Raw genomic sequence first — 16,822 nt, 5'->3', positions numbered from 1 at the left:
AGTTGGAGTAGCAGCTTCCGCTCCATACCCCTGTGTATTGTGGCGCTGACAGTGGGCAGCTGATTGGCTGGGGTCTCGAGCAGTCAGCCCCAGCTGAACTATTGATGATGCAATCTAAGGATGGATCATCAATAGTATCTTCCTGGAAAACCCCTTTAAATGAGTTGTGCCAACATGCACAACCTTTTTCAGAATGCCAGGCTCTCTACAATCAGCTGATCACCCCGGCTCCCGCTCTTGGCAAACAGCTGATCTTGCCATGGGAAGTTTCAGCTATCACGACCGTTGCGGCTGGAAGAGAAAATGTAGTATTACAGGGCAGGCGTTCTCACCAGTAGCCTTTCTGTAATTACAAGGACTACACATTGTCTTCCCGGACTGGTGCTGTTCTTACAAGGTGGTCCTCTATTCCAATCTTAGTGGGGGGTTCCCAAGTGAGGTACCCCACTGTGTGGTTCATTGGAAATGCCATCTTGACACAACCGCTTAAAATATTTACTCAGTTAAGGTTGAAATGTAAATATTTGTGTATTTCTTTATTTGTATCTATATGTATTTTGACAATTTATATTTTGTGACCCCCAAATTCTTCTGACTGGCAGATATCTGGGAGGGCTGAGACTTCTACAAGCCACCTGCAAGAAGTTCTATCAGTATTGCTCTGAGAAGGGGTGAGAATCTTTATATGCAGAACCTGACCTGATGCCTATTAATGAAACCCCCATGGGACTAAATTGTGCTGATGAGGACTTCTATCTTTTTATCATTTCTTTTCAGAATTGCTTTGTCGAAACAGAATTTTACCCTGAGGTATAACGTGAATATTCCTCGCCAAGTGGTAAGTGCAAATCATTGATTCGCTATGCTGTAGGTGATCCCTCCTTTCGCTGTCGGCGATCAGAGGGATCAGACAGCACAGAGCTCTTCTGTGATAAGTTCTGGGTGAGGTGGGAGAGTAATGACTCGCTGCAGCCAATCGCTGCGGAAACTGACTGAGGGGTCTTGGTTTTGACTAAGGGCGTACATAGAACTCATGGGACCCCGTAGCAAGAATCAGCCTCCCACCCCAAAATTATATAGATAGCATAACTATAATAAAGCAGACTTATACTTGAGCTTAGCTACTATATCTGTAAATAATGAAGTCACCATATAATAGAGTTCTACACAGTGATAGTGATTGCAGTGAAGTTACCTACAGCGATCACAGGTGATGTCTTCTCTAATTGGTGGCATCCGTTTTAGTTTTTTCTTCTATATCTGGGCCGTGAATAATTCTTCCAGCCATCTCTTGTCCCTATACAGTCTCCCCACCTTGCCACTACCCCAATACCCCTCTCAGTACTTCCAGTAGTCCTAGTGCCTCCTCTGCAGCCCCTGCAACTCGTAGTCAGCCCCCGCGACTCGGAGTCGTCCCCCGTGGCCCCCGCGACTCGGAGTCGTCCCCCGTGGCCCCCGCGACTCGGAGTCGGCCCCCGCGGCCCCCGCGACTCGGAGTCGGCCCCCGCAACTCAAAGTCGTCCCCCGCGGCCCCCACGACTCAGAGTCGGCCCCCGCGACTCGGAGTCGTCCCCCGCGGCCCCTGCAACTTATGGAGCCCAGTTAGCTCTGTGTCTCTCCCCTTAAGTCTAGCCAGCAGTTTTCACGTAACATAGAGTACTGCTGGTTCGGATGCTGTTATTCTGCACAGGCTGCCTCTTTAAGTATAGTAGAGTTGGAGAAAGAAGGAGTCGTCGGCCTCTGCTTCAAAGCACCTTCTGGACCAGCAGTACGAAGAGTCGTTTTGCTGGCTCAACTTTCGTGGCGGGCCCAGTGACTGAGTGGTGGAACACGGGGTGGGACCATTTGGCCTGGACCCTGTCATACGGGCCCTGTAGCAGTCTCGTGCTCTACCTTCATTGAAGGCACACAACTTGTTTTGACCACCATTCGATAACCTCTGCTGCCCACTCTGAGTAGAGGTTGATTTTCAGAATCTTATGGTTCTAACAACGCTAGAAAAAGAGCATTGGGGAGGATTGTCTATACTGGTGGGATTTGGGTATTCTTATTCACGCCAAGTCTATTTAAGTATCAATTCTTTTCGGTCAGAGCTTTACCAGGACCATAGACCTACAGATTTGACTATGGAGCAACGATCATTGGTTTCTTTGTGTAGCACCCCTAATGCTCATCCAATAGCGGTGATACCCAAAGATATATTTCCTATGATGCTAATGCTTTTCCCATGTCTAGTCTGTTGCCCCCCTCTACTTATGTATAGCCACTTCCATAGACGTATATGAAACCAAATATGTATTGAAAATGTCAAGCGGAATCATGTGATTCTTCTAAATGCGAAGCAATGCTGTAAGGGAGACAAGGTGCTCAAAAGTGCCCCCTATGGGGGTGATTTACACTAGACTATGACACCTGCTGAAATTCAGTGGGTTCCTTAAAATTGTAATTTGGTATAAATTAGTGGGTATCTAATAGAGATGAGCGAGCACCAAAATGCTCGGGTGCTCGTTACTCGGGAGGAACTTTTCGCGATGCTCGAGGGTTCGTTTCGAGTAACGAACCCCATTGAAGTCAATGGGCGACCCGAGCATTTTTGTATTTCGCCGATGCTCGCTAAGGTTTCCTTGTGTGAAAATCTGGGCAATTCAAGAAAGTGATGGGAACGACACAGCAACGGATAGGGCAGGCGAGGGGCTACATGTTGGGCTGCATCTCAAGTTCACAGGTCCCACTATTAAGCCACAATAGCGGCAAGAGTGGGCCCCCCCCCCCTCCCAAAAACTTTTACTTCTGAAAAGCCCTCATTAGCATGGCATACCTTTGCTAAGCACCACACTACCTCCAACAAAGCACAATCACTGCCTGCATGACACTCCTCTGCCACTTCTCCTGGGTTACATGCTGCCCAACCGCCCCCCCTCCCCCCACAGCGCACACCAAAGTGTCCCTGCGCAGCCTTCAGCTGCCCTCATGCCACACCACCCTCATGTCTATTTAGAAGTGCGTCTGCCATGAGGAGGAACCGCAGGCACACACTGCAGAGGGTTGGCACGGCTAGGCAGCGACCCTCTTTAAAAGGGGTGGGGCGATAGCCCACAATGCTGTACAGAAGCAATGAGAAATAGAATCCTGTGCCACCGCCATCAGGAGCTGCACACGTGGGCATAGCAATGGGGAACCTATGTGCCACACACTATTCATTCTGTCAAGGTGTCTCTGCATGCCCCAGTCAGACCGGGCTTTTTAATTCATAGACACAGGCAGGTACAACTCCCTATTGTGAAGTCCCTGTCGACCGACAGCATGGGTGGCTCCCTGGAATCCACCGGCGATACACAAAAATATCCCATTGCATTGCCCAACACAGCTGAGGTAATAATGTCGTGCTTAATGCAGGTGGGCTTCGGCCCACACTGCATGCCCCAGTCAGACTGGGGTTCTTTACAAGTGGAAACAGATGCATTTATAATTCCCTGTGGACCCACAGCATGGGTGGGTGCCAGGAAGCCACCGGCAGTACATAGAAATATCCCATTGCATTGCCCAACACAGCTGAGGTAGTAATGTCGTGCTTAATGCAGGTGGGCTTCGGCCCACACTGCATGCCCCAGTCTGACTGGGGTTCTTTACAAGTGGAAACAGATGCATTTATAATTCCCTGTGGACCCACAGCAGGGGTGGGTGCCAGGAAGCCACCGGCGGTACATAGAAATATCCCATTGCATTGCCCAACACAGCTGAGGTAGTAATGTCGTGCTTAATGCAGGTGGGCTTCGGCCCACACTGCATGCCCCAGTCAGACTGGGGTTCTTTACAAGTGGACACATGTAGGTTAAACTCCGTGTGCACCTACAGCATGGGTGGCTCCCTGGAACCCACCAGCGATACACAAAAATATCCCATTGCATTGCCCAACACAGCTGAGGTAGTAATGTCATGCTTAATGCAGGTGGGCTTCGGCCCACACTGCATGCCCCAGTCAGACTGGGGTTCTTTACAAGTGGAAACAGATGCATTTATAATTCCCTGTGGACCCACAGCATGGGTGGGTGCCAGGAAGCCACCGGCGGTACATAGAAATATCCCATTGCATTGCCCAACACAGCTGAGGTAGTAATGTCGTGCTTAATGCAGGTGGGCTTCGGCCCACACTGCATGCCCCAGTCAGACTGGGGTTCTTTACAAGTGGACACATGTAGGTTAAACTCCGTGTGCACCTACAGCATGGGTGGCTCCCTGGAACCCACCGGCGATACACAAAAATATCCCATTGCATTGCCCAACACAGCTGAGGTAGTAATGTCGTGCTTAATGCAGGTGGGCTTCGGCCCACACTGCATGCCCCAGTCAGACTGGGGCTCTTTACAAGTGGAAACAGATGCATTTATAATTCCCTGTGGACCCATAGCATGGGTGGGTGCCAGGAAGCCACCGGCGGTACATAGAAATATCCCATTGCATTGCCCAACACAGCTGAGGTAGTAATGTCATGCTTAATGCAGGTGGGCTCCGGCCAACACTGCATGCCCCAGTCAGACTGGTAATATGTACCTTAACAGTAACCGCGTTGGTGGTAATGTGGTGGTGACTGCGGACCTAGTAGCGCGGTTTTATTTTGTTGGTTTTCGGAATGTGGCCAGGATTAAGTGGGCCGTGGCGGGGGATGTTTTGGAGGCACTACGTATCCTCTCCACGTGTCCATGGTTATATGCACCTTAACAGTAACAGCGTTGGTGGGAAATGGCCTCGCCGCCATCATGTCTTTGAGAAGCCTCTGTTTCCACACCCCAGAGACATACCATTAGCAGCGGTATAGGCAGAGCCCAGAATTAGTAACATTTCAGCCGTAGCATTAGCGACAGGCCCCACTAACATATCACTAGCAGCATTATAGTGGGAGCGCAGTCTTAGTTCCATTTCAGTAGCTGCAGTATAGCCAAGGCCCAAGTTACATTTATGTAGCTAAAGTGTAGGCCAACCCCACACACACTTCTGTACCATGAGTGCAGGCGAAGAACATACAAATTGCTATGATTACACTGTAGGTGAGGGCCCCAAAACATTGGTGTACCAACAGTACTAATGTACCTCAGTAAAAATTGGCCATGCCCAACCAAGATGGCAGGTGAAACCCATTAATCGCTTTGGTTAATGTGGCTTAAGTGGTAACTAGGCCTGGAGGCAGCCCAGTTAAAATAAAAATTGGTTCAAGTTAAAGTTTCAACGCTTTTAAGAGCATTGAAACATATAAAAATTGTTTAGAAAAATTAGATGAGTGAGCCTTGTGGCCCTAAGAAAAATTGCCCGTTCAGCGTGATTACGTGAGGTTTCAGGAGGAGGAGCAGGAGGAGGAGGAGGAATATTAGACACAGATTGATGAAGCAGAAATGTCCCCGTTTTGGATGGTGAGAGAGAACGTAGCTTCCATCCGCGGGTGCAGCCTACGTATTGCTTACGTATCGCTGATGTCCGCTGGTGGAGAAGAGAAGTCTGGGGAAATCCAGGCTTTGTTCATCTTGATGAGTGTTAGCCTGTCGGCACTGTCGGTTGACAGGCGGGTACGCTTATCTGTGATGATTCCCCCAGCCGCACTAAACACCCTTTCCGACAAGACGCTAGCCGCAGGACAAGCAAGCACCTCCAGGGCATACAGCGCTAGTTCAGGCCACGTGTCCAGCTTCGACACCCAGTAGTTGTAGGTGGCAGAGGCGTCACGGAGGACGGTCGTGCGATCGGCTACGTACTCCCTCACCATCCTTTTACAGTACTCCCGCCGACTCAGCCTTGACTGGGGAGCGGGGACACAGTCTTGCTGGGGAGCCATAAAGCTGTCCAGGCCCTTAAAGACTGTTGCACTGCCTGGGCTGTACATGCTGCTCGATCTCCGTACCTCCCCTGCTACCTGGCCCTCGGAACTGCGCCTTCTGCCACTAGCGCTGTCGGATGGGAATTTTACCATCAGCTTGTCCGCCAGGGTCCTGTGGTATAGCAACACTCTCGAACCCCTTTCCTCTTCGGAAATGAGAGTGGGAAGGTTCTCCTTATAGCGTGGGTCGAGCAGTGTGTACACCCAGTAATCCGTAGTGGCCAGAATGCGTGTAACGCGAGGGTCACGAGAAAGGCATCCTAACATGAAGTCAGCCATGTGTGCCAGGGTACCTGTACGCAACACATGGCTGTCCGCACTAGGAAGATCACTTTCAGGATCCTCCTCCTCCTCCTCCTCCTCCTCCTCAGGCCATACACGCTGAAATGATGACAGGCAAGCAGCATGGGTACCGTCAGCAGTGGGCCAAGCTGTCTCTTCCCCCTCCTCCTCATCCTCCTCATCCTCCTCCTCCTCCTCCTGAACGCGCTGAGATATAGACAGGAGGGTGCTCTGACTATCCAGCGACATACTGTCTTCCCCCGGCTCTGTTTCCGAGCGCAAAGCGGCTGCCTTTATGGTTTGCAGGGAACTTCTCAAGATGCATAGCAGAGGAATGGTGACGCTAATGATTGCAGCATCGCCGCTCACCACCTGGGTAGACTGCTCAAAGTTTCGAAGGACCTGGCAGATGTCTGCCAACCAGGCCCACTCTTCTGAAAAGAATTGAGGAGGCTGACTCCCACTGCGCCGCCCATGTTGGAGTTGGTATTCCACTATAGCTCTACGCTGCTCATAGAGCCTAGCCAACATGTGGAGCGTAGAGTTCCACCGTGTGGGCACGTCGCACAGCAGTCGGTGCACTGGCAGATTAAACCGATGTTGCAGGGTGGCAGCGTCCGTGTGGGACTTGCGGAAATGTGCGCAGAGGCGGCGCACCTTTACGAGCAGGTCTGACAAGCGTGGGTAGCTTTTCAGAAAGCGCTGAACCACCAAATTAAAGACGTGGGCCAGGCATGGCACGTGCGTGAGGCTGCCGAGCTGCAGAGCCGCCACCAGGTTACGGCCGTTGTCACACACGACCATGCCCGGTTGGAGGCTCAGCGGCGCAAGCCAACGGTCAGTCTGCTCTGTCAGACCCTGCGGCAGTTCGTGGGCCGTGTGCCTCCTATCTCCTAAGCTGAGTAGTTTCAGCACGGCCTGCTGACGCTTGCCCACCGCTGTGCTGCCACGCCGCGCGACACCGACTGCTGGCGACGTCCTGCTGCTGCTGACACATCTAGGTTGCGAGACAGAGGTTGAGGAGGAGGAGGAGGGTGCTTTAGTGGAGGAAGCATACACCGCCGAACATACCACCACCGAGCTGGGGCCCGCAATTCTGGGGGTGGGTAGGACGTGAGCGGTCCCAGGCTCTGACTCTGTCCCAGCCTCCACTAAATTCACCCAATGTGCCGTCAGGGAGATGTAGTGGCCCTGCCCGCCTGTGCTTGTCCACGTGTCCGTAGTTAAGTGGACCTTGCCACTAACCGCATTGGTGAGGGCGCGTACAATGTTGCGGGAGACGTGGTCGTGCAGGGCTGGGACGGCACATCGGGAAAAGTAGTGGCGACTGGGAACTGAGTAGCGCGGGGCCGCCGCCGCCATCATAGCTTTGAAAGCCTCCGTTTCCACAACCCTATACGGTAGCATCTCAAGGCTGATAAATTTGGCTATGTGGACGGTTAACGATTGAGCGCGCGGGTGCGTGGCGGCGTACTTGCGCTTGCGCTCCAACACTTGCGCTAGCGACGGCTGGACGGTGCGGTGCGAGACATTGGTGGATGGGGCCGAGGACAGCGGAGGTGAGGGTGTGGGTGCAGGCCAGGAGACGGTAGTGCCTGTGTCCTGAGAGGGGGGTTGGATCTAAGTGGCAGGTTGGGGCACAGGGGGAGAGGCAGCGGTGCAAACCGGAGGCGGTGAACGGCCTTCGGGTGCTTGGCCATCATATGTCTGCGCATGCTGGTGGTGGTGAGGCTGTTGGTGGTGGCTCCCCGGCTGATCTTGGCACGACAAAGGTTGCACACCACTGTTCGTCGGTCGTCAGGCATCTCTGTGAAAAACTGCCAGACCTTAGAGCACCTCGGCCTCTGCAGGGTGGCATGGCGCGAGGGTGCGCTTTGGGAAACAGTTGGTGGATTATTCGGTCTGGCCCTGCCTCCACCCCTGGCCACCGCACTGCCTCTTGCAACCTGCCCTGCTGCTGCCCTTGCCTGCCCCTCTGAAGACCTGTCCTGAGTAGGCGTTGCACACCAGGTGGGGTCAGTCACCTCATCGTCCTGCTGCTCTTCCTCCGAATCCTCTGTGCGCTCCTCCCTCGGACTTACTGCCCTTACTACTACCTCACTGCAAGACAACTGTGTCTCATCATCATCGTCCTCCTCACCCACTGAAAGGTCTTGAGACAGTTGCCGGAAGTCCCCAGCCTCATCCCCCGGACCCCGGGAACTTTCCAATGGTTGTGCATCAGTGACGATAAACTCCTCTGGTGGGAGAGAAACCACTGCTGCCCAATCTGAGCAGGGGCCCGAGAACAGTTCCTGGGAGTCTTCCCGCTCCTGAGCATGTGTCATTGTAGTGGAGTGAGGAGGCTGGGAGGAAGGAGGAGCAGCAGACAGAGGATTCGGATTTGCAGCACTGGACGGCGCAGAACTCTGGGTGGATGATAGCTTGCTCGAAGCACTTTCTGCCATCCACGACAGGACCTGCTCACACTGCTCATTTTCTAATAAAGGTCTCCCGCGTGGACCCATTAATTGGGCGATGAATGTGGGGACGCCAGAAACGTGCCTCTCTCCTAATCGCGCAGCAGTCGGCTGCGACACACCTGGATCAGGAACCCGGCCTGTGCCCACACCCGGACTAGGGCCTCTGCGTCCTCGGCCGCGCCCACGTCCTCTAGGCCTACCCCTACCCCTCAGCATGCTGTATTACCAGTGATTTCCAAGCCAGGAAAGAAATTGGCGCAAGCCTGCAGCCAAAATAGAATTTTTTCCCTTGTTTTTCAAAGGACAAGCCACACTGCGTGTATTCAATGAATACTACTAAGTTTAATAACTGTGTTGTGGCCCTGCAAATGTGTCAGAGAACTGCAGTGATGCAAAGTTATTCGCTACAGCAGATCAGGGATTTCCCATGCAGGAAAGAAATTGGCGCAAGCCTGCAGCCAAAATAGAATTTTTTCCCTTGTTTTTCAAAGGACAAGCCACACTGCGTGTATTCAATGAATACTACTAAGTTTAATAACTGTGTTGTGGCCCTGCAAATGTGTCACAGAACTGCAGTGATGCAAAGTTATTCGCTACAGCAGATCAGGGATTTCCCATGCAGGAAAGAAATTGGCGCAAGCCTGCAGCCAAAATAGAATTTTTTCCCTTGTTTTTCAAAGGACAAGCCACACTGCGTGTATTCAATGAATACTACTAAGTTTAATAACTGTGTTGTGGCCCTGCAAATGTGTCAGAGAACTGCAGTGATGCAAAGTTGTTCGCTACAGCAGATCAGGGATTTCCCATGCAGGAAAAAAATTGGCGCAAGCCTGCAGTAAAACGTAGCTGGCTGCGTCTGATTTTTTTTAACGTTCTGCACGCAGCACACACGTACCCAGAGCCCTGAGGACTGTCAGAGGCAGGCGAAATAGAATTTTTTCCCTTGTTTTTCAAAGGACAAGCCACACTGCGTGTATTCAATGAATACTACTAAGTTTAATAACTGTGTTGTGGCCCTGCAAATGTGTCACAGAACTGCAGTGATGCAAAGTTATTCGCTACAGCAGATCAGGGATTTCCCATGCAGGAAAGAAATTGGCGCAAGCCTGCAGCCAAAATAGAATTTTTTCCCTTGTTTTTCAAAGGACAAGCCACACTGCGTGTATTCAATGAATACTACTAAGTTTAATAACTGTGTTGTGGCCCTGCAAATGTGTCAGAGAACTGCAGTGATGCAAAGTTATTCGCTACAGCAGATCAGGGATTTCCCATGCAGGAAAAAAATTGGCGCAAGCCTGCAGTAAAACGTAGCTGGCTGCGTCTGATTTTTTTTAACGTTCTGCACGCAGCACACACGTACCCAGAGCCCTGAGGACTGTCAGAGGCAGGCGAAATAGAATTTTTTCCCTTGTTTTTCAAAGGAAAAGCCACACTGCGTCTATTCAATGAATAATGTATGTCTTCTGGCCCTGCCTACACAATTCTATCCCTGTAGTATTAATGCCGGGTGCAATGGTCTGCACAGCCGGTTTTGAGAAAAAAAAAAAAATATGCAACACTGCTAACAGCAGCCTGGACAGTACTGCACACGGATAGATGTGGCCCTAGAAAGGACCGTTGGGGTTCTTGAAGCCTACACTCACTGCTAACACTCTCCCTGCCTAACCACCACTTCTGTCCCTATTGCAGGGCGCAATGCTCTGCAGATCCAATTTTGAAAAAAAAAAAAAAAATACAGTGCTAACACAGTACTGCACACTATTAGATGTGGCCCTGAGAAGGACCGTTGGGGTTCTTGAAGCCTACACTAACTCCTAACGCTCTCCCTACAGCAGCTCCAGCACGATACCACTGTCCCTCAGCTAACTCACAAGGCATGTGTGGCGAGCCGCGGGAGGGGCCGATTTTTATACTCGGGTGACATCTGATCGCCCCAGCCACTCACAGCAGGGGGGTGGTATAGGGCTTGAACGTCACAGGGGGAAGTTGTAATGCCTTCCCTGTCTTTCAATTGGCCAGAAAAGCGCGCTAACGTCTCAGAGAGGAAACTGAAAGTAACCGGAACACCGCATGGTACTCGTTACGAGTAACGAGCATCCCGAACACCCTAATATTCGCACGAATATCAAGCTCGGACGAGTACGTTCGCTCATCTCTAGTATCTAACCCACTTGGTCACCAATGCCAATCAGGATAAGAATCCCTTTTCCAGGTCCATGCAGCCTCCTTTCAGCTTTATTTACAGCCAGAAATCCTCTGTCAAATAGATTAAGATGTAAGTGGCCGTTGTCTGGGGGGTTACATGGCCGGTGATAGGGGGTAAATGATCCAGATAGGAGGCTGGGGCACAGATCGCGGGTCGGAGATTTTAGGCTCAGTGCCCTATGTAACGCATATAATTCAGTGATGTAATAAGTGGCAATGCCACAGAAACACCGAGAAATATTCATGATGACAAATACATAAGAACTGAGGAAGTGATAAATGTACAACCATGAAGATCTGATTTCTCTCTTGTTGTTTTGCAGGGATTAGCGGGAAGCAGGTAATGGAGTTCTCTATTTCTAATTGGTTTTCCTTTACTAGAGATGCTAAATGCCTCGTGTGATATACACTACCGTTCAAAAGTTTGGGGTCACATTGAAATGTCCTTATTTTTGAAGGAAAAGCACTGTACTTTTCAATGAAGATAACTTTAAACTAGTCCTAACTTTAAACAAATGCACTCTATACATTGCTAATGTGGTAAATGACTATTCTAGCTGCAAATGTCTGGTTTTTTGTGCAATATCTACAAAGGTGTATAGAGGCCCATTTCCAGCAACTATCACTCCAGTGTTCTAATGGTACAATGTGTTTGCTCATTGGCTCAGAAGGCTAATTGATGATTAGAAAACCCTTGTGCAATCATGTTCACACATCTGAAAACAGTCTAGCTCGTTACAGAAGCTACAAAACTGACCTTCCTGTGAGCAGATTGAGTTTCTGGAGCATCACATTTGTGGGGTCAATTAAACGCTCAAAATGGCCAGAAAAAGAGAACTTTCATCTGAAACTCGACAGTCTATTCTTGTTCTTAGAAATGAAGGCTATTCCATGCGAGAAATTGCTAAGAAATTGAAGATTTCCTACAACGGTGTGTACTACTCCCTTCAGAGGACAGCACAAACAGGCTCTAACCAGAGTAGAAAAAGAAGTGGGAGGCCGCGTTGCACAACTAAGCAAGAAGATAAGCACATTAGAGTCTCTAGTTTGAGAAACAGATGCCTCACAGGTACCCAACTGGCATCTTCATTAAATAGTACCCGCAAAACACCAGTGTCAACATCTACAGTGAAGAGGCGGCTGCGGGATTTTGGGTTTCAGGGCAGAGTGGCAAAGAAAAAGCCATATCTGAGACTGGCCAATAAAAGAAAAAGATTAAGATGGGCAAAAGAACACAGACATTGGACAGAGGAAGACTGGAAAAAAGTGTTGTGGACGGATGAATCCAAGTTTGAGGTGTTTGGATCACAAAGAAGAACGTTTGTGAGACGCAGAACAAATGAAAAGATGCTGGAAGAATGCCTGACGCCATCTGTTAAGCATGGTGGAGGTAATGTGATGGTCTGGGGTTGCTTTGGTGCTGGTAAGGTGGGAGATTTGTACAGGGTAAAAGGGATTCTGAATAAGGAAGGCTATCACTCCATTTTGCAACGCCATGCCATACCCAGTGGACAGCGCTTGATTGGAACCAATTTCATCCTACAACAGGACAATGACCCTAAACACACCTCCAAATTGTGCAAGAACTATTTACAGCAGAAGCAGGCAGCTGGTATTCTATCGGTAATGGAGTGGCCAGCGCAGTCACCAGATCTGAACCCCATTGAGCTGTTGTGGGAGCAGCTTGACCGTATGGTACGCCAGAAGTGCCCATCCAACCAATCAAACTTGTAGGAGATGCTTCTAGAAGCGTGGGGTGCAATTTCTCAAGCTTACCTCAACAAATTAACAGCTAGAATGTCAAAGGTGTGCAATGCTGTAATTGCTGCAAAAGGAGGATTCTTTGACGAAAGTAAAGTTTGATGTAAAAACAATGTTATTTCAAATACAAATCATTATTTCTAACCTTGTCAATGTCTTGACTCTATTTTCTATTCATTTCACAACGCATGGTGGTGAATTAGTGTGACTTTTCATGGAAAACACAAAATTGTTTGGGTGACCCCAAACTTTTGAACGGTAGTGTATATGCAAGTGTATAACAGTTCTAATGTTGTGCATGGGGGGCAGTATTATAGTAGTTATATTCTTGTACATAGGAGGCAGTATTATAGTAGTTATATTCTTGTACATAGTGGCAGTATTATAGTAGTTATATTCTTGTACATAGGGGGGCAGTATTATAGTAGTTATATTCTTGTACATAGAGTGGCAGTATTATAGTAGATATGTTCTTGTACATAGGGGCCAGTATTATAGCAGTTATATTCTTGTATATAGGAGGCAGTATTATAGTAGGTATATTCTTGTACATTGGAGCAGTATTATAGTAGTTATATTCTTGTACATAGGGAGCAGTATTATAGTAGTTCTATTCTTGTACATAGGGGGCGGTATTATAGTAGTTATATTCTTGTACATAGGAGGTAGTACTATAGTAGTTATATTCTTGTACATAGGGGGTGGTATTATAGTAGTTATATTCTTGTACATAGGGGGCAGTATTATAGTAGTTATATTCTTGTACGTAGGGGGCAGTATTATAGTAGTTATATTCTTGTACATAGGAGGCAGTATTATAGTAGTTATATTCTTGTACATAGGAGGCAGTGTTATAGTAGTTATATTCTTGTACATAGGAGGCAGTATTATAGTCGTTATATTCTTGTACATAGGGGGCAGTATTATAGTAGTTATATTCTTGTACATAGAGGGCAGTATTATAGTAGTTATATTCTTGTACATAGGGAGCGGTATTATAGTAGTTATATTCTTGTACATAGGGGGCACTATTATAGTAGTTATATTCTTGTACATAGGTAGCACTATTATAGTAGTTATATTCTTGTACATAGGGAGCACTATTATAGTAGTTATATTCTTGTACATAGGGAGCACTATTATAGTAGTTATATTCTTGTACATAGGGAGCAGTATTATAGTAGTTATATTCTTGTACATAGGGAGCAGTATTATAGTAGTTATATTCTTGTACATAGGGAGCGGTATTATAGTAGTTATATTGTTGTACATAGGGGGCACTATTATAGTAGTTATATTCTTGTACATAGGGAGCAGTATTATAGTAGTTATATTCTTGTACATAGGGAGCGGTATTATAGTAGTTATATTCTTGTACATAGGGAGCACTATTATAGTAGTTATATTCTTGTACATAGGGAGCAGTATTATAGTAGTTATATTCTTGTACATAGGGAGCAGTATTATAGTAGTTATATTCTTGTACATAGGGGGCGGTATTATAGTAGTTATATTCTTGTACATAGGGGGCGGTATTATAGTAGTTATATTCTTGTACATAGGAGTAGTATTATAGTAGTTATATTCTTGTACATGAGGAGGCAGTATTATAGTAGTTCTATTCTTGTCCATAGGAGGCAGTATTATAATAGTTATATTCTTGTACATAGGAGTAGTATTATAGTAGTTATATTCTTGTACATAGCGGGCAGTATTATAGTAGTTATATTCTTGTACATAGTGGGCGGTATTATAGTAGTTATATTCTTGTACATAGGGGGCAGTATTATAGTAGTTATATTCTTGTATATAGGAGGCAGTATTATAGCAGTTATATTCTTGTACATAGGAGCAGTATTATAGTAGTTATATTCTTGTACATAGGGGGCAGTATTATAGTAGTTATATTCTTGTATATAGGAGGCAGTAGTATAGTAGTTATATTCTTGTACATAGGAGCAGTATTATAGTAGTTATATTCTTGTACATAGGAGGCAGTATTATAGTAGTTATATTCTTGTACATAGGGGGCAGTATTATAGTAGTTATATTCTTGTACATAGGGGGCAGTATTATAGTAGTTATATTCTTGTACATAGGGCAGTATTATAGTAGTTATATTCTTGTACATAGGAGCAGTATTATAGTAGTTATATTCTTGTACATAGGGGCAGTATTATAGTAGTTATATTCTTGTACATAGGGGGCAGTATAATAGTAGTTATATTCTTGTACATAGAGAGCAGTATTATAGTAGTTATATTCTTGTACATAGGAGGCAGTATTATAGTAGTTATATTCTTGTACATAGGGGGCAGTATAATAGTAGTTATATTCTTGTACATAGGAGGTAGTATTATAGTAGTTATATTCTTGTACATAGGGGGCAGTATAATAGTAGTTATATTCTTGTACATAGGGGCAGTATAATAGTAGTTATATTCTTGTACATAGAGAGCAGTATTATAGTAGTTATATTCTTGTACATAGGAGGCAGTATTATAGTAGTTATATTCTTGTACATAGGGGGCAGTATAATAGTAGTTATATTCTTGTACATAGGAGGCAGTATTATAGTAGTTAAATGTTTGCTGCTGTATGAGCTATGGTAAGTAATACTCCAGATTTGTTGTGTTTTATGGTCTGATGTTTTCCTGGAACATGATTTTTTTTTTCTATTATTGTTTCTCTTTTCTGTAATTGAACATTTTTTTACTGTCTGACTGGGAACTTTATTTGTTTTCCTCTTTCTCCCTCATGTTTTTGCTTCTCTGTTGTCCATTGTAATTTCCTATTTCCATGTAAAATAATCTGATTCAGTTTTTTTTTCTTCACAATTTGAGAAACTTTTTCCCATTTTCTGTGTAAATGAAGCAGCGGCCGCCGGTCGCTGCTCGTCTCCTCCGCACATTATGAGGGAGTTTATGGCAGCTGTAGATGGAGGCTTGTAAATTGGTGTTTATCATACAATGCGTCGTCTTCTAGCTGAAATGTGCTGCGCAGTCACTTCGGTTCTGCCTCTCTAGCCCCTTCACTGTGTGTTCGTAGCCGCACGGAGTAATTTACCGTCACTTCTGCAAATAGCAGCAACACATTCATGAGCGCTCTCACTGTCAAAGGGTATTTAATTTTAATAGTGCGCAGATTGGATCATTTCCGGGGACGGATGGAAGCAGTTACTTAAAATGCGCTGCCTGCAACATCCTATCTCCAGCAAATGACACCTGTTACTCGTATTCACATATGAATTCTATTATCTGGAGGAATATTTTAACTTTATGTCTTTCAGTGCCATCGTATCGGCAACTCTGAAATGTCTCATGAAATTCTACAATCTAACGGATGATGTAAGTGACTTTCAGTAGATGGTATTACACATGAAAGGGATTAGATAAATGGTTCAGTAGAGAGTATCACACATTATAAGGATTAGATACATGGTACTGTCAGACACAGTGGAGGCTTAGATGTCGGTGCGTAACAGCCAGTATCAAACATGATAGGCTCTCGTACTGTGGCTTAGTCGGGGGTGTGGTGGTGATTGAGCAGGGGTGTGCTCTCCTCCAGTCAGGGGTGGGGCTTAGCTTCAGCAATATTTTGGGACCGTTTAGTGAGGATATGTTGTCTTTCTTGTAGGATCTCCCAAAGTCAATACAACCAAATTTTATTCTTGATGTGGAGAAAGAAGAACTATTTATAACGGCCGGACTTCAGGACCGTGTAGTTCAGGTGAAAATCTAAAGAACTTGGAAAATATCTTCTCTTCTTTGACTTTGAATACTAGATCACAGGTTGTTACTTATATGAAGGTCGTACCAAAAGTAATGCAAAAGCGCTCAGAACTTTTTTTTATTAAATAACGTAGGTCGTTGAATTTGTACTTGTTGGTAGGGAAACTCTTCAGCCGTAGAAAGGTACTACTCAACACAGTCTCCATCTCAACTGATTCTTTTGTGCCATCATTGAACCCAACTCACGGAATCTCTTTGACAAGAAACTAGGCATGCGCCGTTGTACCGACTCCTTCATTGCCATTTTCACTTTGTCTGTGTTTTGAGATCGTTGTACCTGAAGACTGCCTTTCTTTGGACCAAGCAGTTGGAAGTCGGAGGGCACTGGATCTGGGTTGTACAGTGTACGAGGCACCAGCGACCAGTCCAATGTGCCTATCTCCTGATTTGTTGGCAGAAATGTGTGTAGTTGCACACAGTAATGGTGAATTCAGATTCTTGTTCATTGTCTTCCT

General features: G+C 46.7%; 1 protein-coding gene across 2 annotated transcripts in view; it reads left to right on the top strand.

Moving 5' to 3' along the window:
* LOC136632075 (uncharacterized) overlaps positions 1-16,822 on the top strand; it is a 142,189-nt gene that overhangs the window by 115,478 nt on the left and 9,889 nt on the right. For both annotated transcript variants that reach the window (XM_066606683.1, XM_066606684.1), the window contains 5 exons: positions 603-671; positions 778-838; positions 11,139-11,155; positions 15,866-15,923; positions 16,213-16,305. In XM_066606683.1, the coding sequence (XP_066462780.1) occupies positions 603-671; positions 778-838; positions 11,139-11,155; positions 15,866-15,923; positions 16,213-16,305 (298 nt within the window). The remainder of the gene's footprint in view (positions 1-602; positions 672-777; positions 839-11,138; positions 11,156-15,865; positions 15,924-16,212; positions 16,306-16,822) is intronic.

The sequence above is a fragment of the Eleutherodactylus coqui genome, chromosome 6 (genome assembly GCF_035609145.1).
Source record: "Eleutherodactylus coqui strain aEleCoq1 chromosome 6, aEleCoq1.hap1, whole genome shotgun sequence".
NCBI lineage: Eukaryota > Metazoa > Chordata > Amphibia > Anura > Eleutherodactylidae > Eleutherodactylus > Eleutherodactylus coqui.
The sequence above is the reverse complement of the archived record's forward strand: the minus strand, read 5'-3'. Positions and strand labels throughout refer to the sequence as shown.